The 26,299-nt window shown below is 40.4% G+C and overlaps 2 protein-coding genes across 4 annotated transcripts in view; one reads left to right on the plus strand and one right to left on the minus strand.

Annotated features, from left to right (window-relative positions):
• CTNNA2 (catenin alpha 2) overlaps positions 1–26,299 on the minus strand; it is a gene marked incomplete at both ends in the record, with an annotated part of 404,326 nt that overhangs the window by 140,804 nt on the left and 237,223 nt on the right. The gene's annotated exons all lie outside the window — the stretch shown is intronic.
• On the plus strand, positions 13,359–14,924 carry LRRTM1 (leucine rich repeat transmembrane neuronal 1; the record flags this gene model as incomplete). Its single annotated transcript, XM_082282379.1, has 1 exon — positions 13,359–14,924. The coding sequence occupies one exon, from the start codon at positions 13,359–13,361 to the stop codon at positions 14,922–14,924; it is 1,566 nt and encodes a 521-aa protein (XP_082138505.1).

The raw sequence follows: 26,299 nt of genomic DNA on the forward strand, positions 1-26,299 counted from the left end.
AGGTTTGGTTCATTTGCATATCAGGGTTAATTCTCCAATTAAAGCTTCAGTTTAATGATGTAATTTCTCCTCCGCTTGCCCCCCTTTAGAGGCTTTTGGTTTACACTTTTTGGGCCTAGGACAGTCTGGGTGTCCTTGGAGAGCAGGCCTGGAGAGGCTTTGTTATGTCTACTTAGCATGAGAGAGCAGAAATTAACAGGCTACAAGAAACTTCAGAGTTACACACTAGGCAGTACAGAATTTGAAAAATATAAAAGTTAAAACCTAAGGCATCATGGCTAGCCCATCCATGAAAGTGCCCAAGGCCAGGTTGGACAGGGCTTGGAGCAATGTAGGATAGTGGAAGGTGTCCCTGCCCATGGCAGTGGGTGGACTGAGAGAGACTTTAAGGTCCCTTTCAACTCAAACCATTCTGTGATTCCATGATGTGCAGTGATAAGCAATATCTGGATTATTCATGAGCAAGGACTTGCAGGAAGCAGTGATATTTAATACCCCTCTCACAACTACTCTCTGCTCACACCAGGAGGTCTAGGATTTGAATGGCTTTTACCAGCAGTCAACTCAATGCTCTGTTGTGCTCCATATTTTGTTGGAAATAACAGGCAATGACCTTCCCCAATGCACAAGATCTTTAGGATACATTCCTAAACCACATCTTCACTGATGCAGGTGGCAATTCAGTGGGGTTTCAGCAGAGAAAAAGATAGAGCCATATAGTTTTGGTGCAGGGAAAGATCCATAAATATATGCTCTGCACTCCCTAATAGGAGCAACAAGGTCTTTCCAATGCTGGAACAGAATTTCTGATGAAGTGCCCGGTGGCGAATTTGAAATACTAGCCTGGGGGCCCCAATGAGACATAATTCATTCCAGAACAGATCCAGCTTCTACATCCATTCCTCCAAAGTCATTATTGACCCAAGGGAAAATGCTGGCCTTAAGCAAGTTTTAATAAAGACCCTGGTGGAGTCATTTCTGCAGCACTAAATGCGATAATGAGAAACAAGCCACTTAGCTGCAATAGACCCAGGACCTGTATATAACCCGAAAGTCAGTTTTCTGAGGTTCTTGGGATTCCTTCCAGAGATGAAACAGGCATCCATAAGAGATTTAATTACCTTGCTCACTAATTTGTTACATAAAAACCAGTCAGGCTTAAATGGACCAATATTCTGCTTGTCCTATATGAGTGTAATTTATTTTAATACTGTTTCTGTGAAGTAAAAATATCCATAGACTAATCAAGTCTGGGTTGAAAATCAAGGTTTTTACTAAACCAATAAAAGTGTGAACATATAAATCTGGCCTTAAACATTGCTCTACTTTAGAACTTTTCTTCATTTTATTTTAAACAGGAAATGTTTGCTTCTGTGGCTGTAAGACCTAGTATGAAATAGAAAAATTTTACAGACTCTAGCAGATTGAAAGTTTCTTAAGAGATTATTGAAAATTCTCTATGGATGAAGTAGGTAAAAAAACCCTGGCAAGTAGCATGTATTCTTTTTAAGTTAGATTTGTGGTTATTAAAAAAACAAAAAAACTGTCCTTCACTCTGTCCCTTTCTAACCATCAACCTAAAAATAAAACCTTGCTGGACACAGTGGAACTGATTTGAAAATTAAACTACAGTCTTGATAAAGAGAGATAGAGAAAGGACCCTTTGTGTGACTGTTATGACCCTTATTCTCCATCCCAGGCAGAGTGAGCCCAATCTTTTGTGCCTGTGGTTGATGTCTGGCATTCACTCACAGAGAGATGCTTTCTTTTATGGCTTCAAATTCTACAGGCAAGTGTTGAAGTTGTGAAAGTCAGCAGAGGAAAAACCAGAAACAGGCTCCTCTGCACTGGTGCTTTGGTAATAACAATTGTGGGAGGGAATAAGAGCACAACGAAGAAAGGCTGAGTGTGGCAGTGCTTTGGGCAGGAGGGAAATTGGAGAATATCCCCATGGCTAAACCACTCAGTGAACCCCTGGGCCTACTCCTGCCCTCACCCAAAACAAACTGTATCCAGGTGTATCATTATGAGGTTCACAAACGTACAGATTTTTACAGGTCTAATCAAGTGTTTACCATGCACAGCAAAAATAAATACTTTAGCATTAATCAAGGGCAGATACACTTCACAGCCAGACCACAAAACTTAAAGCCAGTGTGCTGTACGTGCAGCCAACCCCTTCCTTTATTTCACATTAAAACAAGTTTGGGGTACTAATCCTTTTTATGAAAACTCCTAAAATATTTTCTGAAGTTACGGGGGAATCAGTGTGTGCTTTATGATCCGGGAGGATTGGAGCTTACAGGCCTTTTTTTTATCATCTCTCTTTTCGGTACTGTTTGAGTTGAAATCAGATACTATGTGGTAATTTCAATAAAAGTAATATTGACTCACGTTTCTGTGAAACTCGTAGCTATTTATATGGACAAGATGCAGGGGCGGGGGAGCGGGGGCACAGAAAATATTACTGGTTTGAATGGAGATGAAATGTCAGGAAGACTGGAGTTGCCATCTACTGGAATGTGCAACGAATGACAACTGCCATGCAAAAATCCTGAATTTCAAGCATTAGTCACAGCAAGAGTCCAGGTGCGTCGCAATGGCTCCAGAAAAAAAAACATACACACAAAACCCAATTAAATATTATAAAGTGAAATCTCCAAAGACAAAGAATTATTCTCCACTCAGCTCTTGAAAAGTCAGAAGATGCACAAGGAGGTTCTGTCAAACCAATCTTATTTCCCTGCGTCTTTTATCTACATTCAGCAATAGATTATATTTATCACTCCTCATCAGAACACTGATAATTGCACTTGCCAGCTTCAAAAGCACAAAAAAATGTCAGAATCTGAAAAGGAGAGAATTGTAAATTCTTCAAATGTGGGCACCTAATCACCACTGCGTTTTTATACCACCTCTTCTTAACACATGATAATATTTAGGGATACCTTCAGTTGATGAAACATAGAAAAACATAACACAAATCTTCTTAGAGCTGCTTATCATCAAAGACAGTTACTCTATATTCATTCTGCTGTTCCAAAAATGTGTAGTAAGTTCATACCAGAAAAAAAGTATTAAAGTATTCACTCTTGTGTTTGTAGATGATCTAAAGCAGAATTTTTGTTTCCTACATCCATGTCTTGCAAAAGACCAATTACTTAGATAAGAAAGTTCATACACCAAGTGTTTACAGCTGGACAAACAGACAAACCAAACCTCTCCAGGGCAGTTTAGAGGAGAAAAGAAAGCAAAAGTGTCCTGACAGTACTGTGACTGAAATGACACAAATGAGGAGGAGACTGGATGCTAACAGCAGCTGCAGCCCATAAATTCAAGGTATTTGCAGACGTAACAGATCACATCCCACCTCACAAGACCAAAACTATAGACCAGGATTTTCTTCAAGTAGTTTAGTATTTTCTCATATTAAGTGAAGATGTTTATTACTCTCTTACTAAATGGAGAGCATTAAGTGACTGGAGAGAAGTATCTGACATATGAACTGTGTTATTATGATTAATGGAGTTCATACATAAAGGGTTATTTCTCTGGAAAACGTCAGATTGAATAATTACTGGAATTACTCCCAAAGGACTTTAGAAAATGTTCTGCCCAGTTTCAAGTCACGTTCTTATCACAGTTTTCTTTTGACTAGAGGGTGATCTTTAATTGCAGTTTTAAGTAAAACAAGTACTGTAAGCAATTCATTAAACATTATGAAAAATTATGTATTTCTCTAACAGTCCCTGAAAGTAGCTTTTACTTTTTACCCTCATCTCTAGGCAATACAGCAAAGCCAAATCAATAAATAAAATGGTTTTCTTCTGCCTTTGAAACAAAAAAAACCACACTGTCCCTGTTTCCCTGCACCAGATTAGGTATAGAATATCCTAGAATTGATATATTGTAATATTACTGGCAATATTATTAAGATAAGTAGGGAACAGATGATAGCATTATTTGGTCTCTTGGATTTCTTAAATCTAATCAGTATTTAATGGATACAATGGTGCCAGCAAATCCAGACAGAGAACACAGCTCAGAAGCCTCTGAATGTGTTTCAGGCAAGTATCCCAAGGTCAGCACTACTTTGCAGTGCTGCAGATGCTTCCAACAGGCTCCACGGTCCTGCAGAGTGAGGGCCAAGGAAAAGCAGCACAGATCAAAGGATAAATGCTTTCAGAACTGATTATCCTTGGGCTGAAGGTAAAGAAGCCAATACCACCCAACTTCAGCCTGCTGGCACTGGGGAAGCTTCTTCCCACTACATTTTCAATGTCTTCTGCCACTCATTGCATTCATGACCCTCGTGGGAACAGCTACAAGTGAGTTCTGCTGATGTCAGTGCATGGTTCAAGCTCAGCAGCAAAACAGGCTGCAGAAACTTCATTATACAGATACCATACCTGGAAGCACTGCAATACACTGAATTCTTGTGCATCACTTGTTGCCTTGAACCCCAGAACTGTGCTGATTATTGTAATACTTGTTATGGTTAGAGCACCTCTTGTATGGAGCCAGGATGGGAGAGCTGGGGGTGTTCACCTAGAGAAGAGAAGGCTCCAGGGAGACCTCAGAGCCCCTTTACCTAAAGGGGCTCCAAGAGGGCTGGAGAGGGACTTGGGACAAGGACCTGGAGTGTCAGGACAAGGGGAAATGGCTTCCCACTGCCAGAGGGCAGGGATAGATGGAATATTGGGAAGAATAAATCCTTGACTATGAGTCACAGTCCGTCCAGGGAAGCTGTGGCTGCCCCTGGATCACTGGAAGTCCAAGACCAGGTTGGATGGGGCTTGGAGCAACCTGGGACAGTGGAAGGTGTCCCTGCCCATGGCAGGAGGTCAGAACAAGATGATCTTTAAGGTCCTTTTCAACCCAAACTATGCTGTGATTCTCTGATCAGGACACAGCAAAGATAGTCCATGCTGGGCATTATGCAGGGACACAGGAAGAGACAACCCCTGAAATTAAGAACTGGAAACAATAAAACCCAACAAAAATCAGTAACAACTCTACATGTAGGAAGAAATAGGGCACAAAACAAGCAAAAAAATGAGATACAATTAAAAGAAGCAAAGTGAGGGTCTGGACCTGCTTCCAGGATTGATTTTTGGCATGTCTGGCACTCACTGCTGTGAGTTGCTTAATCACCTTTTGTCCCCTACCTGTGTCCCTTGGGTACACAACAACCCTAGCCAGCATTCACAAACCACACCAAGCATGAAGAGATCATTCAGGAGTTTCACATCAATGGTTTCCCAAATTTTTAGGATTGCTGCCACAATATTACTGATGCAATCATGAAAAGTGTTATTTGTCCACAGCCATGCATGCATCACTCAACATCCATTTAAACACATAATACCTTTTCATAGGAAAAAAAACCTGAATAATGGGGGAAAAACTACAATATATCTTGAGCCACAGGCATTTCACAGATACTGACCTTTGATTTTGATTTAGAAGCTCTAACTAATAAAGCTTGGCTTTGCACCAAATCTGAAGAAGAAAATCAAGCACACTCTTGTCAAATCATAATTAATTTGCACTACAAAAAAAGAGTAGAACTAAGCCAAGCGTTCTTTAAAAATGGTCTCTAGAATTCAAAACACTCAGTAAAATGTCCTCTATCTTGAAAAACAGGATGATATTTTCCTGCCTTTTCAAGTTGATTACGCATCTTTCCACTCATTTAAAATATAAATTGAGTCTTAGGAAACAATAAGCTCTTCATTTTACAGGAATATTAAAGATTCAAAATTACAGCAGTTGGAGAGGGAATGTGATTATGAAACACAGTTGAAGTGAAACCTAAAGCTTTGTTACTGTTTGCCCCCCAAATGTGCTGTTTCACCTTTAAAAACATATACAATGGCAGGGTAATTTAGATTCATACTACTGTACAGATTTTGAGAATGTATTTGGCATATTCTTTCTAAAATCTTGGTAAATTCAGGATCTGTGGGTACATTATTAGAATTTGCTGTGCATTTATCTATTTGTTAAAAGTAACAGAGTAACACAAAGTTGTGACTACTTTGATATTTCTTCCTTATACGACATGAAAAATCTTCAAAATACATTGAAACAAAACCAAACAAGAGTCAGGAACGCATATCTCAAAGACTGCCATTGGAGCTCACAAAATTAAATTAGCTGTTGAGCAAAGCTGAGTTTCTAAGATTACACATACACCACACACAAACCTCCTCCACCATATGAAACTTTTCAGTAATGCCTTGAGTATTTTTAAGTTGGTTTAAAAAAAGAAGGTCAGGTTATTCTTTTTTTTTTTTTTTTAGAAGGCATGACTATCTTTTGTTATGCCTTTAAAGATGTCCTTCTGAGACTCCTGACCCATGATTATTTCTCTTAGACATTACATCAGTTGCAAATAAGACGTAATGAAACCATAAATATTGCAGGTAGTCAACAAACCCTCGTCTTGTTGCAAAAATCACAATGACTTCTATCTGAAATATGAGTCTTCAACCTGGTTTCTGCACTATTAATTCTGTCTATGAGCTAATGATCCAGAGGCCCTCTCATCTCCCTGTAAAATGCAATACACACACAACCAGGATTTCAACACATTTTATCCTGAGTTTTCCCTTCAGAATACAGATCTCATCGGAGCAGGAGGATGAAAACATAAAAATCCTGCCTTCCATGTTTACCACAATTCACCAAGAAGCACGTGCAACTGAGAACACCACAGCCTGCCAAAGGTGCCACTGCCTGTTCCCATGGGTGCCCTGCTCAATCTGACATCTACTTCCACAATTACGTGACCCAGTCTCTGTTGTTCAGGTCCTCAGTAAATCCAGGAGTCAGATCTAAGAACATTCCAAAATATATTATTTACAAGTAATGTTCTCCTAAAAGCAGTTTCTCTGCAGAACAACCCCTTTGTAGTGATAGGACAAAGGGGAAGGGGTTCAAACTGAAGAAGTGCAGGTTAATCTTAAAGAAGAAATTGCTCCCTGTGAGGGTGGGGAGGCCCTGGCACAGGGTGCCCAGAGAAGCTGTGGCTGCCCCTGGGTCCCTGGAAGTGTCCAAGGCCAGGTTGGACGGGGCTTGGAGCACCCTGGGCTAGTGGAAGGTGTCCCTGCCTATGGCAGGGGGTGGAATGAGATATCTTAAAGGTCCCTTCCAACACAAATCATCCTCAAATGTTATGATTCTGTTTTTCTTTGGAGTCAATTCAAATGGTGTCCTGTGTGACAGGACTCAATAAAAGTCTTTATTCAATTTCAAAATACCAGCACCAACTTCATAACTAACCTGTACTTCTAGAAATAATGTATCCACAAAGGCCAGCATGAAGTTTTTTTGTCTTTTCTTGTTGTGCTTTTAAACACATTTGGAAACGAGCACAAAAAATGGATTAAGAACAACTTGTTGTCTAATGCTGAGAACAGATTTTCTGCTCTGGGAAAATTTTCCAAGAGCAGTTCATCCACTTGTAAAAAGACTTTTCAGAAGACTGCCAGGAACAACTTTTAACTTGTTCATCCTTGCTTTTAATAATTGATTACATAAATTCCTCCCAATTCTCCCCTATGTCCCACACTGTGGCAATCTAAGAAGTGTTCACTGCCCCTCAAGTTTTGCCATTGGTAAAAAGAATGAAGTGTTTTTCTTCACAGTCCTAAACAATCCTGCTATTCTGTCACTTCATTCAACCTCTTGGTAAATCTAAGTAAATACACCACCAACCAACCAACCAGCCAACAGACCAGCCCCAAGTACAATGTTGTCAACATCTGGGAGTAGCTACATCCACAGAAGAACAGAACCTTTCAGTTGAAACAAGCCCCAAAGCACAAATAAAGACTGTTTAGCACCAGAGTTTATAAAAAACCATAACCCTCACAGATGAACTATCAACAGTAGCAGAGGGCACAGCAGATATATCCAAGTGTGTGGATAAGCTGTGGCCCTCTTTGCTCTTAAGCAAATGGAAATTAATTGCAGTTCATTTGCTGGCACCTCCAGAAATGCTTGGGAAGGTCTTGAGATAAACCTTTGTGGAGTGTCTCACTTAGCACTTCTGAAGGTGGAACTAAATGATTTCCAGTCAAACAGGACCAACTAAAACCTTCGCACTTTCTAATAATTGCACTCCACACGTGCTTCCTCCACAACTTCCTAAGACACTTTTAGAGACATAAATTAGCAAGGGTTAATCAAAACCCAAGGTTTAAATTTTCACTTTTCCTGTAAACCAGTTCCACCAACCTGGTAACTTGACAGTAACACTCCAGTCTTTGCCTAGCCAGGATGTTCCATGACCTTCATGTGTTGATTAATCACAAAAGGATAATTTTACTTGTCTTTTTCCCATTACTCCTGGACATTCAGAACCAGTAACAGTGAAGAGTTTTGGTATCATGTCCAGAAATCCATAGGTATTTTCACAGTTACTTAAGAGAGTCAGTCATGTTTTAGCTTATTCAAGTAGTCTACCAGTAATGAATGGAGGAGAGAGTTACTTCATCTTAATAACATCATTTTTAGGACGACATATCCTGATATGTCGTCCTAAAAATTGACATTTCTGCACTGCACTGTCAATTCTGCACATGGGTCTCTTCTGTGAGCGACCTTCTAGAGCTCTGCATGACCACCCACGAGTGAATGTGGACAATGAGGATGGAATGACTGCAATGAGACAGAAAAATGTTTATCACCTTGTCAAAAACAATAAGGTCATTTACATAAGAATTTCTATGACTTAAAGGTAGCGAAAAATCCAATGCGTCTGTCAGGTACTGTGAAAATTTAATGACATCTGGAGCCACCAGGAATATTCTGGTCAAAATCTTGTATAATGATACTCATTTTTATATCTACTGAAACAGACATTATAGAACTGGACTTCTTATCAGCTGAAATCCTAAATTCTATATAGAAGGAGCAGCCAATAAATATTCAGAATGACCAAGACAGAAATACAAGAGAAATAACAGATTTAGTTTGCTTTAAAAGTCACATCTTTTCCCCCTCTTTTCTGTTTTTAAATGTTTCTTTTATACAAAATGCCATGGTTCAGCACACTTGAAAATTAAAGACTACCAAAGATCAAGGTTTGAGTCCTTCCATTCATGAAAGGAAATTAAAATCATCACTAAGAGCACCAAGTTTTATTATTCTGATAAAAACCACTCAGAAAATGCCAAAAGGAAGAACTATACTCAGCATTTAATACATTGTTTTGCCTTTTCGTATTTTGTTGGTGGATTTATTAAAAGATGTGCACATGAAGAGTTAGACATCAGTGGCCACATTCTGATCTCATGCACTCTGTCCCAACCCCATCTGTCCTGGACTGCAAATTAAGGTAAGAGAATTATCCAGGCACAAACAGTAAAGGAATATCCAAGGGATTAGCAAGAAGGAAATTATTCTGAGGCCAGTTAAGTTATATAGGACATTTAATGGTTAGACTGGATGATCTTAGAGGTCTTTTTCAATCTTGATGATTCTATGATTAATATGAGCACAATATTAAAAATGTGTAGACCAAATACACTGAAAGGTGCTTTTCTTTTTCAGCCTGAACGATTCTGACCATCATTGCCACTGAATTACACTTGTCATGACTACAAGCAGCAGCTTCCCAGCTAAACTTTCTAAAACTTTATTCATGTTGTTCTTCTGTAACCTACTTTACATTGATTTAATCAAGCTCCTTTAAACACATACAAACTTAGTTTGCCATTCTTAAAATGTTTTATAATAGCACATTTAATAAAGCTAATTTAAATCTGCTAATTTATAGAGACTTGCCAGAGGCTTTGAAACTTCAGAAAATGTGTAAACTTAACAGTTTGGCTGTGATAACAGCTCAGACAGTGGAAATTAAGCCCTTTGCATTACAATCATCTTCAAAGTGGATTCCTGGTTTTATTGCAAAAAGGGTACATTGCAAAAATACAGTAGGACACCAATTCACAAAAGATGTTCCAGATGCCCCAGTTCTTGAATTTGGTCACTACTGTGTCTCAACATCACAGCCTCAAACATGCACTGAGGTCTCTCATTTTAAGAACTACCTGGATTCTTTTCTACAACCAGGTTTTGGACAAGAGCAGAGTTTCTCATTCAATAGCCCTCCATCAGAGCTTTGAGAGAGTGCACTTAGGGCCATTAATTCTGGATCCCTAACTCTGGTTGTCAGTCTTCCAGCTGCTGCTATATAGGTTTGCTACTGTCTGCTCTAATTCCTGCCTTTGAAAACTAAATGATAATGGATTATATGCCAGTGTGGGAATAGGCACATTGGTTGGGATCCAAGCTGTATCCCAGGTGATAACAAGGAGAAGCAGTGAAAAAAAAATATTCAGGTCTTCAGTGATGTATCAGGGAGCTTCATCTAGAGGAATTCTTTATACATAGCATTTAAATGGTAACTAAGTGATCATTATCATCATCTGATTTGCAGAAAATGGCAGCTTTCCTTGAAGATGTAATTGAAATTTTCAGGGCTACTGTTGCAGACCTCTCCTGAAATTTTCACATGGGAGAAAGCATTAAGACTTCCCCCATGAAAACTTGTAGGGTTGCAGATTTTTAAGGGACACAACCTCAGTGCTTTGAAGCTTTTTTCAGTATCTGTTAAACTCAAGTCATCCTTTAGGCTTTTTTTCCCTGCTAATTGCACCAAAATATTCATCAAGGCAATCTGGAATATATTCTTGGATGGGGTTTTTCAGTCTCTCCTGCTTCAATGCTCATTCGTCGCTTCTGTCACTGCTTTCCTTCCTGCTTTTGTGTACTGAGAAACAGAATTAAGGTGTACTGCAACCAGTGGACACTTGCATAAACAGCCTGCTTTGAATAAAACAGCATGATCTGGGGAAAGGAAAACTACCTTCAGCTCTCGTGCCCAAATGCTAAAACATAGATGAGGTTCGTATACTATTAAAGCATCACATTTTTGCTTTGAGACCACTGAAATGCTGTGAAGAGCAGAAAAATATAAATAAACTGAACAGAGAGCATAAAAGCACATTGATCCCAAGGTTCTGAAACTGCAATTTAAGTGGTTTATATTTGTAATTTATTTAAGACTGTTCCTGGCAAATACATTAGTAATCAATCTCCTTTACATGTTTTTATTTTTATGCACGAGAGCTTTAAGTTTGCCAGGACTTCTGCAAAGCAACTTTTACTGCATCAAATTACTGCATTCCTTGATCTCTCCCAGCACACAGTCACAGCAGCCACACTCAAACACAATGATCAGCTCTGCAACAGACACCTCCAAAACAAGATATTTCTTTTAAATTAACACATCTGTGAAAAAGAAAGCAAACACAATGGTTTTTCCCTGTCCCTCCAGCATTTTGCATCCGATGTCCACTTTAATTCAGTACAATCTTCTGTAATCCTTGTAATTCCGTGTGGAACTTCTTCATTGGGAATTGATGCAGAATTGGGAGCTGTCAGCTCCGATCCCTTTCACCAGCACACGGGCTTGAGACTCTATTTCATAATAGGAAAAGATGGCCAGCGTTTTCCTGACAGAAGTACCATACATTTTTCAGTCAGTAAAAATTACAGAGCTCATTGACGATGCGCTTCCCATAGAGAACGAGGACTGCAAATTACCCAGCAAAGATTTTTTTTTTTTTTTGGTACATGGAACAAAAACCACCACAATCTGCAAAACTTATTAACTAATGGGGTTTGAAACCCTCTCTTTGCATGCTGCCAACATGGTAACAGCAACCTATGCATTGATCTTATTCAAAAAGCACAGTAATCTTTATGCTGCTAGAATAGGAGTTTTGTGTGCCGTAGCAGACACTGCAAAGAAAAAGGAGAAAAAAAAAAAAAAAAAAAGAAATCCTTTAGGAAAGGCATGTGCTGAACACACAAAATATGCAGGATGGAAAAAGACCAAATGTAATTAAAGCTTATATGAAACGAGACATTCCTATTTGCAGAGCTTTGGCTGCATTTCTATCAAAAGAAAGCACAGAATCTCATATCATGCTCTATTTAGACAATGTCAGAAGAAAAAAAAAAAACACATTTACCCCCTCACACCCCTCAATCCCCCACCCCAAGACTCCAAAAGGCAAATCTCATCATCGGAATTAGAGAGAAAAAGCAATCCAAAGAGACTGGTTTACATATTCCTTCCCAAACCAAGTAATCGAGTCTCTCCCTCTCCCAGCTAATAGCTTATAAATTCAGACTTTAAACAAAAGCATCCGAAAAAAAAAGAGAAAGAATCCTAATTCTCAAGCTTCCTACTTAGCACTGCCTCGCTTTTGATGATTTGTGCGGCTGTGTGTGCGTGCCTGTTTGAGAAATGGCGAGATAGGCTTAAAGTATTTTCCATTTCATCAAAGAGCATATATTACTTTCCTGGTTCGCTCCGATGTTGGTTTTATGCCCACCCCTTTTCAATCTGCCCATGTCTGAGATGCACAGTGCAGGCGTACAATCATGAGCAGCTTACGACACTCAGTGAACACTGGGTGCCTCTGCATGCTCTAGCAACATACTGCTCAGCTGAAGGGAAGGGATTCTTGCTGTCTCTCTCTGCTCTAAGCATCACCTAACAAGCAAAGCGAACAAAGAATGGGAAATAAAGCGACCCTTAGCCGGTCAGTGAATGAATGGTAACCTCTCTCTGGAGTAAAGGTTGTGCCGGTCAATGGTCGTTGCAAATGATGGACATTAAACAGATTGACAAATCCTGTGGAGTCGTTAGTAAAGAGTCTGGAGTTTTTTTCACGCCACAGTGTTAACTGCAGAGGAAAGGACAGAGGGAGAAGGAGAAGATCAAGCTCATGTACATAGTTCTGAAACTTGCAGGTCCTAGGAGGCAGCTCAAAAGCTAGCTGGACAAGCCTTTCGCTCGTTGAGCAGAAGCGAAGTGAGACATTGTGAGCTTGCCAGCCTTGCACAACATTGAAAGGGACTGAATTTGTAGCACAGAGGGGTCTTTTTTAGCTCTGCATATAATTAGTCCAAACACAAAGGAAGCAACTGAATGGAGGTTGTCACTCTCTGGAAAAGGGTGGGTAAGACACTTTTTAATTAAATTCTTTCATGAAGAAAGATTTTTTTTTTCCTTTGCTGCAGCATTTAACATGAACAAAATCACTATCATTTTACCTTTGAATGTCTGTGAACTTTAATGCTGCACAGCTCCTGCATGCTGTAAAGTGAAATATTTGCCTCTGTGTTTGTTCTGTTTGCTGTTTTGCTTTGGTTTTCGGGCTTTGTTTCGTTGGTTTGCCTTTTTTTTTTTTCCCTCCCTTAAATAAAATATGATGTAGAATTTGAAAAGATTCAATGGACATTCTCAAGCATATTTGGAAATATTCTTGCTAATGGATTTCCTTCTTATTGGTCTCTGTTTAAACTGGCTGCTGAGGAAGCCCCCAGGGTTGATATTGTGTACGCTGGGTATCTTTTCTAAAATGCTTCCAGCTGTGAATAGTGGGTGTCCACAGCTCTGTCGGTGTGAGGGCAGGCTTTTGTACTGTGAATCACTGAATCTCACAGAGATGCCTCGCAACCTGTCGGGCATGATGGGCTTGTCTCTGCGGTACAACAGCCTTTCAGAGCTGCATGATGGACAGTTCACAGGGTTAATGCAGCTCACGTGGCTCTATCTGGATCACAATCACATTTGCTCAGTGGAGGGGAATGCCTTTCAAAAATTGCGGCGAGTTAAAGAGCTCACCCTGAGTTCCAACAAAATAACTCAACTGCCCAACACCACTTTCCGCCCCATGCCAAACTTGCGCAGTGTGGATTTATCGTACAACAACCTACAGTCTTTGGAGCCTGACCTGTTCCACGGGCTGAGAAAACTGACAACTTTGCACATGCGGTCGAACGCCATCAAGTTCGTGCCAGTGAGAATTTTTCAGGACTGTCGCAGCCTGAAGTTTCTAGACATAGGATACAATCAGTTAAAGAGCCTGGCTCGAAACTCTTTTGCAGGCTTGTTCAAACTCACTGAGCTGCACCTCGAGCACAATGACTTGGTGAAAGTGAATTTAGCCCATTTTCCCAGGCTCATCTCCCTGCACTCCCTCTGCTTGCGAAGGAATAAAGTTACCATTGTAGTAAACACTTTGGACTGGATATGGCAACTCGAAAAGATGGATCTCTCCGGCAACGAAATCGAATACATCGAACCTCACGTTTTTGAAAGTGTACCTCATCTCAAATCCCTGCAGCTGGACTCCAACCGGCTGACCTACATCGACTCCCGAGTCCTCGACTCCTGGAAGTCCCTCACGAGCATCAGCCTTTCCGCCAACGCCTGGGATTGCAGCCGGAACGTCTGCGCCCTGGCCTCCTGGCTGAGCAACTTCCAGGGTCGCTACGACAGCAACCTGCTCTGTGCCACCCCCGAGTACGCCCAGGGCGAGGATGTTTTGGACGCTGTGTACGCCTTTCACTTGTGCGAGGACAACGCCGACCCCACGAGCGTCAACACCTTCTCCCCGGTGACCAACAACAGCGAGCAGACGCTCGGCTATGGCTCGGCCACCGCCACCTACGACGTGCCCGACGGTGACGAGGATCGGACCACGTACGCCGTCACCATCACCATACCCGGCGAGAACTCCGAGAACGCCGTGCAGATTCACAAGGTGGTGACGGGCACCATGGCACTGATTTTTTCCTTCCTCATCGTGGTTTTGGTGTTGTACGTCTCCTGGAAGTGCTTCCCAGCCGGCTTAAGGCAACTAAGACAGTGCTTTGTCACACAGCGCAGGAAGCAGAAGCAAAAACAGACCATGCACCAAATGGCTGCCATGTCAGCCCAGGAGTATTACGTTGATTACAAACCCAACCACATTGAGGGAGCCCTGGTGATCATTAATGAGTACGGATCTTGTTCCTGTCACCAGCAGCCAGCGAGGGAATGCGAGGTGTGATTTTCCTTTGGGATTTAAACAGTGTGCAACCAAATAACAGCGTGCAGGCAGACAGTGGCACGGGGTGGGGGGGGTTGCTGGGCTTTGCTGGTGATTTCTGACGTGCACCTCTGCCCAAATTGTTTAAGAGAGGCTGTCCAAGAGACTTGATATTTTAGCTTTATCGTGTCTTAAAATCCTTCAGGACAGCCAATCTTAAGGTTTCATATGCTAATACTCCCTTTGAAGATCTGTCAATATTCAGGAATCTGAGAGTGTAAAAAAGGTACCAATTATTGATCTTTTGTAAACTAAGAAAACTGTTTAAAATAAAAAAAAATAGCATTTACAGTTTTTACAGACTGGTGTATATTACATGAATGGTTCCCTGTACACAAAATGCAACAGTTTAACCTCTCTCTTCATGCTGAGTGTTGAAATGAAAAGTCGAGGAGCAAAGAAGCCACGTAAAATAGAAAGCTTAAAATTACCCAGGTGGCTTCCCATTGTAATTAGCACACGTTCACGTACATCATGTTGCTGAAGATGTGAAGCATGACACTGGAATTCTATTTTTGTTAATGTGCTACCTGTAACTGGACATCAGTACAACAAGGACCCAGTGCACCTCAGAAAGGCTGAAGTTTTTACCGTGCCCCTAGGACAGGATTTCTGAGGATTTTTAAGTACATCTCACTTGTTAGTTGCTGTAAGATCCATAAAATCTGCGCTACAACCCCTAAAAGTATTTTGTATCAAAACTGATCCTATTGCAAAGACTCACTAAAAAAGCAACCAACAAAACCCAAGCAAGTGAAACACTGCCAAAATGTGCTCATCAGAATTTTCTTTAATATAAAAAAGACCAAAAAAAGTACTAAATTTAAGGGCTTTTACTTGCATTTCCCACTTTTATGCTTGTTTTGAGCTATGCCAAGAGCAAAGATCCCTTTGTTTTGTGCCCTGTGGTGCCACGCTGAACGGAGAAGAGCAAAAGCAATTATTTGGCTCTCAGTGGTGAAGCTCGAGCAAAACCACTGTCAGGGTAAGACAGAGAGTTTTCAGAGCACCCTTCTGGGTCCTGTAGCAAAGTCCTGGCAAAGCCCAGCTCCTGTCCCTCCCTTTCACCACCAGCCTTCACTAACAAAACAACCCCAAAACCTCTGCAGAGGCTGGAGTCAGATGAAGCCTCCTTAGTAAGGACTGAAAAATGGCATTGATGGATATAAGCAGTGATTTCATGATGTAGAATCACACAGCTGTTTAATCTGACTGCCCTTAAATAAAGGCTTCCTTTCCTTGTATTTTGGATTTTTCATTCCAGAATGTGAACAAGCAACCGATTGATCTTTTCACCAGCTCCTCTCACACTAATTGACAATGAGGGAGTTTTGTAATATCAGGCAGAGCATCTTGAAATTTTCTTCCTACAGCATTACATGCGAATAAAATGTTATGGATAATGAAGTGGGTGACATTTCTATGTTTTGTACATGTTTCTCTATCCTCAGGTTATCACCAAGAGACGAGCAATTCCAAAATTTTCCATGTATTTTAATGTAACATAGGTTTTTTTTTTCCTTTTTCATAGCATTAAAGTACTACCTACTCTTACAAGGGTACAGCAGGCTTATAAAGCAGAAAACAGGCACAGAAGAAATCATTTGTTTTCTTGCTTAGCAGGTTTTAGCCATTAATTTTAAATGTAAAGAGTGACTTTTATATTTTTTTCCTGACTCACTATTTTTAAGGAGTCAGAACTTATTTTCCTCTATTTCTCTCATTCTGTGTATTATTAAACATGGAAATAGCCTCTTCATCAAAATTTTTATGCAGTGAGACTATAATGTCATGTGTGAAAGCAATGAGATTATACACTGGAAGAGGACAGTTTCACAAAAAATTTACTGAAAATCAACTGCTTTTTTTCCTGAAGCCACTGCAAATTCATCCACAGCTTTCAAACAAGCAAGCACTGTTAAACCCAGGTTTTCTTTCTTTAAAAAAATGCACATATTTCTCTCTCTGTGCCTCAAGCCCACAAGGGCCTGATCCCTCCTGAAACTCCCAAGTGACCTGAGGGGCTGAGTGTCCATGTACAAACCTAGCAGAAGGGCAGAGGGAAGGTACAGAGCCCCTCATCTCTTTGGGTTCCTGATCATGTTCGAAGCAAAAGTACTTTATGCCATGCTAACTGAGGGCCCAGCTATATTTATTTTCCCCATCAAACCCTTCTCTGAAATCAATGGGGAATTTAACTGTGAAAAATTGGCTCTCTAACTTTGGACTGGGCTATGAGTTTCCCAAACCCCCAGGCAGCACTGCAGCCAGCAGGACTGGTTACAGCCACTTGTCAGGAAGCTTCCAAATCAACCAAGGCTGTTAAAATACTGTCTGCATATGGTAAAATGAAATATGAACTGGCTTTATTTCTATAATGACCCCCTGCTGCTATCAGGAAACGTGTTGGTGCAGTTGTGGTTTTGCCCCTGTGAACCTGAGACAAGCCTGATTCCAACAATCAATCATCCCGCAGTTGTATTTCCATGTATTTTTAGCATATTTGTGGGTTGTATTTGAAACACACGAGTGATTGCACTCCTCTGGAGTTATCCCTGCTGTTTATTGGTGTTAGCAACCTCCAGCTACGTTTGCAAAGATGTGAGCAATTCTGCCTCTGGAATTTATTCACTACTGTGCTCTGTGCATCTCACACTGGCAGCCCAAGTAAACTGAACCGAGCATTTTTCTTTTAAGGTGCAGTGATTTCTTGAGTGAGAGCTGATTTGGGGTTTGCCTGTTGCCACTTCTCCTGCAGAGAGGTGATGGCCACCAATGACTTGCCACCCTGAGCAGGATGATGGATGTGTCCTCCATGGAGAGCACAACATTTATTAAAGGATATATTTCAAAATTCTCATGCAGAAATCTTTCCTAAGGGTAATCCCTTCTAGAGACAACCTCCCGGTAATCCCCAGAGGATTTCTGGAGATCTTGACACCCTCTGAATATTTATTGGAGAAAAGAGGGTATCACTGCTGTTCCATGGCATGAAAGTACTCCACAGGGTGCCCAGATCCAGTCTGAAAGTTTACATGAAATATATGTGGCTAATAAAGAAATAAAAGAGACTGTATTTCATTTCAATCCAGCTATTGCAAATCCAGTTATTCATCCTGCTCCAGGCTATTTGATTGGTGTATATGAGATTTATTATATTTGTACTGCATTTAGAGCAACTGCAGGGACAAATTTTCCCTAATTCTTTCTTCCAAATTTCATGTTCAACAACTGCCCAGAGATAAGTTAGTCCCTCTCTTTTGATGCCCTTATTCTGGCTTATTAAATGGCTCCAAAATCAAAAGGAACAAAGAAAGAAAAAAAGATGCTTTTGGGGTTAGTTGTGAACAGTGTTTTCTCCATGAAATGCTTGGGGATTATCAAAGGAAGAAAAATATTTTAAATATTCCCTTTTTGATGTTTCACTTAATAGGACTAACTTCCCTTTTATAATTAGGTAATTAACATTATTTTCTTTCTACTTAACTGTCTTTTTGCACACAAGGCAGGGTGAAAGGCAAGCAAAAGCACTACCTTTCCTGAAGCTGGTTAACAGTACCAGTGTTACAGATCTCTAATATGCATTCTCTTGCTGCTAACATCAATACCCACTCACAGCACACCCAGTGCTGAAGGAACTGTTGCTGTGTATGCTTTGAATGTATATAAGGGATGATTTATTTTCCTTTCTGCCTTTTTTTTTTCTTCTTTCTGTACTAGTTAAAAAAAAAATATATATATGAATCCACAGAATCAATGCTAATGTACCATGTTCTGTTTCTGGCCTGAAAATATAAAATACAAAGAAATTCTGTGTTAAAGCTGCCAATTCCCTCCTTTGCCATGTCTGGGTGCTGTAGGGGGTGAGGCCAAGGGATGACCTGTTCCTTGTGGTCACAGCAAGGCTGCTCTGTACCAGGCTGATCCAGCCCCCTGCATACCTGTACCACAGAAAGCCCATGAACCTAAGGATATTTTTGTATGCTTTAATAGATTCTGTATGTTTTTATGGATAAGGCATCGAGGGGTAGTTGAAACAAGTATATTTGACCATTTTCTTCAGTTCTGATAAAAAAAGAAAAAACAAACAACCCTCATTTGCTTCTGCGATGGACTACATTTGTTCCTTGTGTGTGTCTCATTCTGCATTAACAGCAAAAGGATTCTCTGAGGCTCCCTCCCCTTCCTCCCCCCTCCAGCTTCTACAGTGGTATTCAGAATGGCAAAAAGGGAGTGTTTAATGAGGAAGCTTATTTCTAGTGCTATAATAATAATAGCAGTGATAATAATGAAATTAAGAGGAGACAAAAGATAAGAGGAAAGACTGGAGTAACAGCAACCAAATCAGGGTGTTACCAGATTCCTTTGCCTTTTCCTTTTGCAAAGATGGTTAACCTAAAGAAGTAGCACAGATGAAAAACCAAGACTGAGGGTGGGTGGAGAAAGCAGTCTTAAAAACTGTGCAAGCAGGGATGAAACAGCTTCTGCAAAGGAGGGTACAACACTAAATAGCTCCATTCAGCAGGAGAGAGAAAAGGCAGGGGTGAAGGGACGGGATGAAAAGGAAGATGAGAAGGCAAGGGGGCCACTGTGCACCCATGGGAAATGAGATTTTCCGTGCCTTCCCCTCCCACGTTCAGGCTGTGGCCAGGACAACAGCAGAGATTTAAGAAAGATGCCCAGCATCTCTCTCTCTCCCCCTGCCTTTTCCAACACTGCCACGGAGGGAGGCGCAGTCGGACACGCTTCCCCAAACACACGTGCCCGCTGCCCCGTCATTTCCTCTGCCACCTCCCTGCTCCCTGCGAGTACAATGTCCCCCTCATCCATCACTCTGCCTGCTCAACTCCAGCACTCTGCCTCTGCCACCAATTTTTTTGGCTGGATTTTTTAGCTATCCTAGTCACAGTTCACCACAGACTTGCTAGAAAATCGGACTTTTCCACCCAAATTATCTCTTTTTTTTTTTTTTTTTTTTTTTTTTTTTTTTAAGAAACCCTCATCTAGAAGGATGGGTGATCTTGAGCTACTGCGGATTCTCCTGCTAATTATATCTACACTCAGTCAGCTTTCCCATTCACAGCTATAATCACAAACAGATCTGAGATATTTTTGCTGTGTTCAATTTACCATTATGCACCAAGGTTATACTTTTCCTTGACCTGCTCAACCCAGTCTAATATTAACAAATTGAGCATTTATGCAGGTTCCTTTCCAAGCATGAAGTTGATTAGGAATTTAGGAAATGCTGGTGATTTAAAGATTAACCTTTCATATAATTACTGACATAAACCAGAGCTATTAAGGTCTTAGAAACAACTATTCAGAGCTTATTCTACATTAAAAAACAAATCACATTTAGAGCCATGCGAAAGACTTTCCATACCAGCCAATTTTTTTTTTTTTTTTTTTTTAACAGCAGAAGAACAACCTGGTGAAAGGAAAGGAGTAAGCACAGCCTACCTCTAAAGTTATGTGGAGGAAAGCAAAGCTATAAAAATAATACAGAAACCAAGCAACAGTGTTCTGCTGGCAAGACACAGCTTGTAATTGGGTGGGTGGCTGTGAAGAGCCGAGATGAATGCTGCAGAGCACTGTAATTTTATTACACTGTGTCTGCTCTAAAGTGAACATATTTGCAATGAATCTGGATTTCCGTGAGAACAGGGCAATTGTTTGTTTTGGTGGTTTGTTTTTTTTTTTTTTTTTTTTTTTTTTGTTATAAAGATCACGTCACTTGTTGGCATTCAGGCACAATTCCTGAGGCTTTAAAGCAATTACTGTTCTTACTCGCCTTTGCTGGGGTGATAGCTGGGGGAGACAGTCAAAGGGAAGAGGCTGTGCTGAAAGGAGTTTGAGCTGCAAGTCCCAGATTTGCATCACAAGAGAAGAAAGTCAGTTGAAAATAAGCTTTTCACCTTTTCCTCCATCTCTCCTCTTCCTAAAAATCCAAATATGCACATCACTTATAAAAATCAGAGATAGGTGGCAGTGGCTACAGGATTAATATTATGTGCATCTGTGCTTGGCAAACAGCACCTACTATTCTGCTAAGACACTTTTATTTTAAATCATTTCCCTGCTCTCATGTTCTTCACATCCTCACCAGACACAGTAACTACTTCCAGAAAGATGTCTTTCAACACGGGTGCTATGGGAACATGACCAAGTACCTTCAATTTCTGAGCTAACAAAGACTAAATCCAAGATATGAATGGCAATAGGTAAGTAGAAAAATCTACTTCATCAGTGAATTATCACTTTCAGCACAGCAGATTTCTCTGACTGGCATGATTAGACACTAAGCCCATTTGTTCATTTATTACCAACTTCAATCTGGCCCTTTTTGCTGATGTGCCTTTCTCCTAAGAGTGAAACAAAACACCACACTGGAGAGAGGGTTGAAAATTGTATGTTGGCTAAAATCTGAGATTTAAAACTATGCATGGACACATCAAATTGATTTAGGGGCTGATCCCATGAAAAAGTGCAGCTTATGTATAGCAGATCTCCCTGCAGTAGCACACCTCTGTACCCTAGTGGTTACAGTCAGGTATGAGCAAACACCCTCCTCCTGAGAGCTGGGGGCCTCAAACTGAAAACATTTCTGAATACCTTTCAAAATATATGCTTTCCCTCTAATTTTTATCCCTTCTTACCCATTCTCACATTTTTCATTCCCAGAGCCTCACAGGCAGGGTGAATCAAAAACAAGAGGGGGAGGAGGAAGAGGAGAACCCTGAAAATCCCCAACTAAGCTGCAAGAACAGTCCACAGCTATTGAATTCCTGAGGTTTTGAGTCTTTTTACAACTGTCAGCCCTTTGAAACACGTCTGCTATCAACCCTCTTTACAGGATGAGAGGTAAAGTGAGCTCCCAGGAGTAAACCTGGATCTCTCTCTGTGGTCCAGTGCCTCTCTGACAGCCTGGCTTGCTTAGAGAGCCTGGTAAATACTAAAGAATGTTAATAATAATGAGATAAACCATCTAGGGATTTTTTTTCCCACCTTTTTTTTTTCTTTTTTTTAAACTTGGCTCTGTAATAAAGCTTATCTTGACAGAAAATTTACTTCTCTGATCCACATTATTTCCCAATGCAATTTTTTTCCACAGCAAGCAGAAGTTTGTGGCTGCTGCTCAGAGGTTTGCAATCCTTATGCTAAAGAGGCCACTGCATGCCAATTTTTTTCCTTAATTCCATGTAAATGTCACTCCATATTGGACTTTTTGTGTTTCTTTACCAGCGAATTCAGCTGCCTCCACTTTCACAAACCTTCCCCTTGCACTGTAACTCCCTTTCCAAACAGCCCAGAACCCGCTGCTCCTGTCAGATCAAATACCCAAACAACAACTGGATGCCATGAATTTATTATGTAACTGCTGTAGTCTAATAAATTGGATGTGCATCCTATGGCCTGAAAGATGAAGAACTCATGGAGAGAGTGAACATGCAGGAGGAATGCAGCTGGCATTCTCTGGGGAAAACCCACAAAACAAAAACCACTGTGTGGGACAGTGCTTGAGGAAGGTGGAGGGCACAGAGAACCAGCTGAAGAAAAGGTGAATTATATGGGATAGAGGAAATCACTGCTAAAAAATAGAGGGGAACATTGTAAAGGGGACAGTGCCCATAACAAATTAATCAGAAAGAGATTTAGTGATAACCAACACCTCACACAACAAAGCTCTGTGGTGATATTTGATGACAAAATGAGCCTATGCAAACCTACATCTGCAGTGGGAAAACAGCAATCCACGAAGTCCCACGGAGCTGAACCCTGGTCCTCTGTCCATCTTGCCTTTGTCATGATTGGCTTTTCAGTATTTTTTTTAATTTTTTGCTTTTTTATTGCTGTTATGCACAGAACTGAACCCATGGTGACTATGCTGTTGCTTCAGGGGGAATATGCTAAGCCAAAGGTTGTTTTTTCATTGGGTGGCACTTCTAGACTGAAGCAAACCTTATTATACTGGTTTCTGTGTCTATTTCCCTGATTCTAGCAGCCATTGGGAATTCCATTAGGTTATTCCAGCTGGTGGAATGAAGAACTTCCCTAAAAGTTGTCTGAGTAGTTTTATGAAATTACCCTGAGTATCTTTTCTAATAAAAAGAGTTGAAAACTTTTTTCCCCCCGCCCCGGTTCTCTTTTCCCACCATGTGGGATACTCCAGCCCCAATCTGTCATTTTTCATTAGCACAGCAGCCAAGCTATGACTGTTAATGAAAACTCTTAATGAGGATTTGTTGAATAAGGCCTGGAAAATCAAACTCAAAACAAACACTAAAATCTATGTCAGGTCTATTGTTTCTAGGCAATAGAAATTGGGATATGAAGGAGTGTATAAAGCACCAAGAATTCAAAACAGCAAATCGTATTGGGACTTCTGAAGAGCTTTTGACAAGATATTCAGTTTCCCATAAATAAGACAAGCTCCATTGTCACAGAAAACTAGGTAGGAACCCAAAAGTACAGTGGCCTTTTATTGAATACAGGGAAAAAATGGAGCACAGTGTGGTCCCAGGGCTGGGACTGCTGAATCATCTCAACCATGATCAGGAAATAGATGGCATTTTTCAAATGAAAGATTATTTATATTGTGAAAAATAATGAAAATCGTGAGGATGTGCAAAGGGACTTCCAAAGGCTGAAGCTGATATAAGCTTTGATGGATGAAATTCTGAATTGTCAAATACAAAGCAAAAGACAAGATATAAGGGAAACTGTTTATCTGTGCCTTAGTGATGTAAGTTATAGGCAACAATTGGACAACTGTCTTCCAGGGTATTGCATTAAAATCTCTGCCCAGTGTGCAGAGAGGGGAAAAAGAAGAGGAAAAAAGAAAAGTAGAATAACATTTGAAATGGAACAGCTCTCAAGAAATTAAATAGTGTGATATAAATCACTCCTATGGCTTCAGCTAGAAAATTCTGTTAAGGCTAAGTTAGAAAAGGATCTAAGTGCTAGATAAGGATAAACTTCTGACAGGTAAAAGGATGAATGATTTGGGAAAGTCAGCGAGGAGAGAGGCAAAGAAACCGGACCTACAACTGCAGCACGAGAGCAAAACGTGGATCCACCCCCCCTCTAGTGGCCAGTCCCCACCGGCTGCTGCAGAAACCACCCAAACCACTGGATAGCGACTTTAAAACAAGCACACACCCCCCTCATTTTTTATTCCCCTTTCAATTTTATGTTGCTTCACCGTTTATTATTATTTGCTATTCCTCATAAAACTGCCTGCTGCACTCCTGTGTTCTTTCTTGTCATTACTCAGGGCACAAGCTGTTGTATAGGTGGATTTTTTTTTTCTACCTGCCTGCAAGAAGAGGATGCTGAGTGTGACAAGGGCCATGCACACCCTGGCATCAGGAACAACCACAAAATTTAAAAAATAACCTTTGGAACTCACTGTACAAGACATCACTGATGCAAAAAAAAAAAAGGAATTTAGAAAAAGGAACAGTTGTCCAGAAATGAGAACATGGAACTAATTTGGTACATACATCCCTAAAACTTTTTAGATTAAAAAAGATACATTTTAGGAGCAGCATCTGGGACAGGGCATACCATGCAGTGTAAATGTGTTTATTTTTTTCTTACTCACAGACTCACAATGACTCACAGTCATTGAATTTCCATGTTTCCAACCAACCTGGGGAAACTGAGGCTGGGTGAACCCTTCACATCCCCACATTCTGAATACACACAGGTTCTTCTTGGTCACCTACTCCTGCTGTCTTCTATGGGACACACCCTAAAACTGGAAGAATCCCCATTTTTACCAATTTCTCTGAATAATTAATTATAACAGACCATTTTCTGCTGCTCTTCTTTAACAATCTAGCCTAGAACACTTTGTGGACTGAAGAGAGGAGATGCTGACCCAGCTCAGCATCTCCTGAGAGATGCTCAGGGGCTGTGAGGACTGAGCAGGACACGAGCCCTATTTCTGGTTAACACCAAACGCTTTGTTAGGACTGTGTGTTTTGTTAAACTTGTTAAACTACCCCAAAAAAAGAAGAAGAAAACAGAAGAAACCTGGAGCAGAAGTGAACATCCTTCAGCTGCATCTATTACATCCTCAGGCTAATAAATTCCTGTGTACCCAGCTGTGCTTGTAGGGCAGATGAGGAGTCAAAAGGGATTAATTTTACCTCTTGTAAAAATCTTTCCATCACTTCAACTTTCTCAACCCCTTCTTCAAATGCCACGATTTTTAAGATGCAGGTAAATTTATGTATTTGATAGGGAGACAAATGAACCCTTTCTACAGGTGATTTGCTAAGAAATTGCCCAAGAATGTATTTTTAATTAAGGCTTGTAACACACTATGCACTCTTGTATGCACTTCAGTAATTAAAGCAGGGCTGCTGCCCTTCCATAAATTATTCTGAAATTACCTGTTGATTATCTAAGATGGTGCCTTGTTGTATCCTATGGTGGGTCAGATAGAGTTCAGAGCTAGCGCTCTTATTTTAATTTGAAAAATTCATTAACTGAAACTGAAGACTAAAATCACAAACAAGGCACATTTTGACTTAAAGAACAAGACACGTATTCAATGTGTCTTGATAATGTGAGCTTGTTAAAAATAGTTAGACAACAGATGATTCAAGAGATTTGTATATAATGATGTCGGCAATTTGCTCTTCCACTACCAAATTAATTCATTACTGGCTGCAATCAGGGCAAGTTTGACAGTCCATTTCTTACTGATGCCATTCCACACAACTCTTTTATTCCTATTATGCCCTCTGTCAAGAGAGATTCAAAAATGAGAACACATAAGGAACTGCACAGACAACTTAAAAAAATAACAAAAGGCACTTGAGCACTGTGGGGATGGGCACAAGTAACAGGAAAAGCTTCCAGAGCATCCTAAAGAAAGCTGAATCTCTACTTGATATGGAAAGAAATCCAGGTGATCCATCCATGACATCAGTTTTTCCATCAATACTTACAGAGAATTCTATACATATTTCTGATACTTACAGGAAGGATTACGAGTGAGAGATTTGGAGTATCTGGCTGAGCACCTCACACTGTGTGGGGATTTTTTACCCATTGGCTTATGCAATAATACAATAATAAACTTAGTTTTATATAAGAAATTCATATTTTCATCCATGCAACTTCTCTATTTTACTCTGTCAAATAATTTTTTTTTTTATATAGATTTCCTATATTCCTCCTTACAGCTGACAAAAGGAAAACCCTAATTTTTTATAGGGCCATGAGTTTCTAGACATTGGAAAAGAGGGGCTTCTTCAGAATGACAGCCAAGTGTAACCTGTGATTTTCCCTGTATGTCATTGCTGGCTAAATCCAGTGAC

This window comes from Coloeus monedula (assembly GCF_965178545.1).
Source record: "Coloeus monedula genome assembly, chromosome: 5".
Lineage (NCBI taxonomy): Eukaryota > Metazoa > Chordata > Aves > Passeriformes > Corvidae > Coloeus > Coloeus monedula.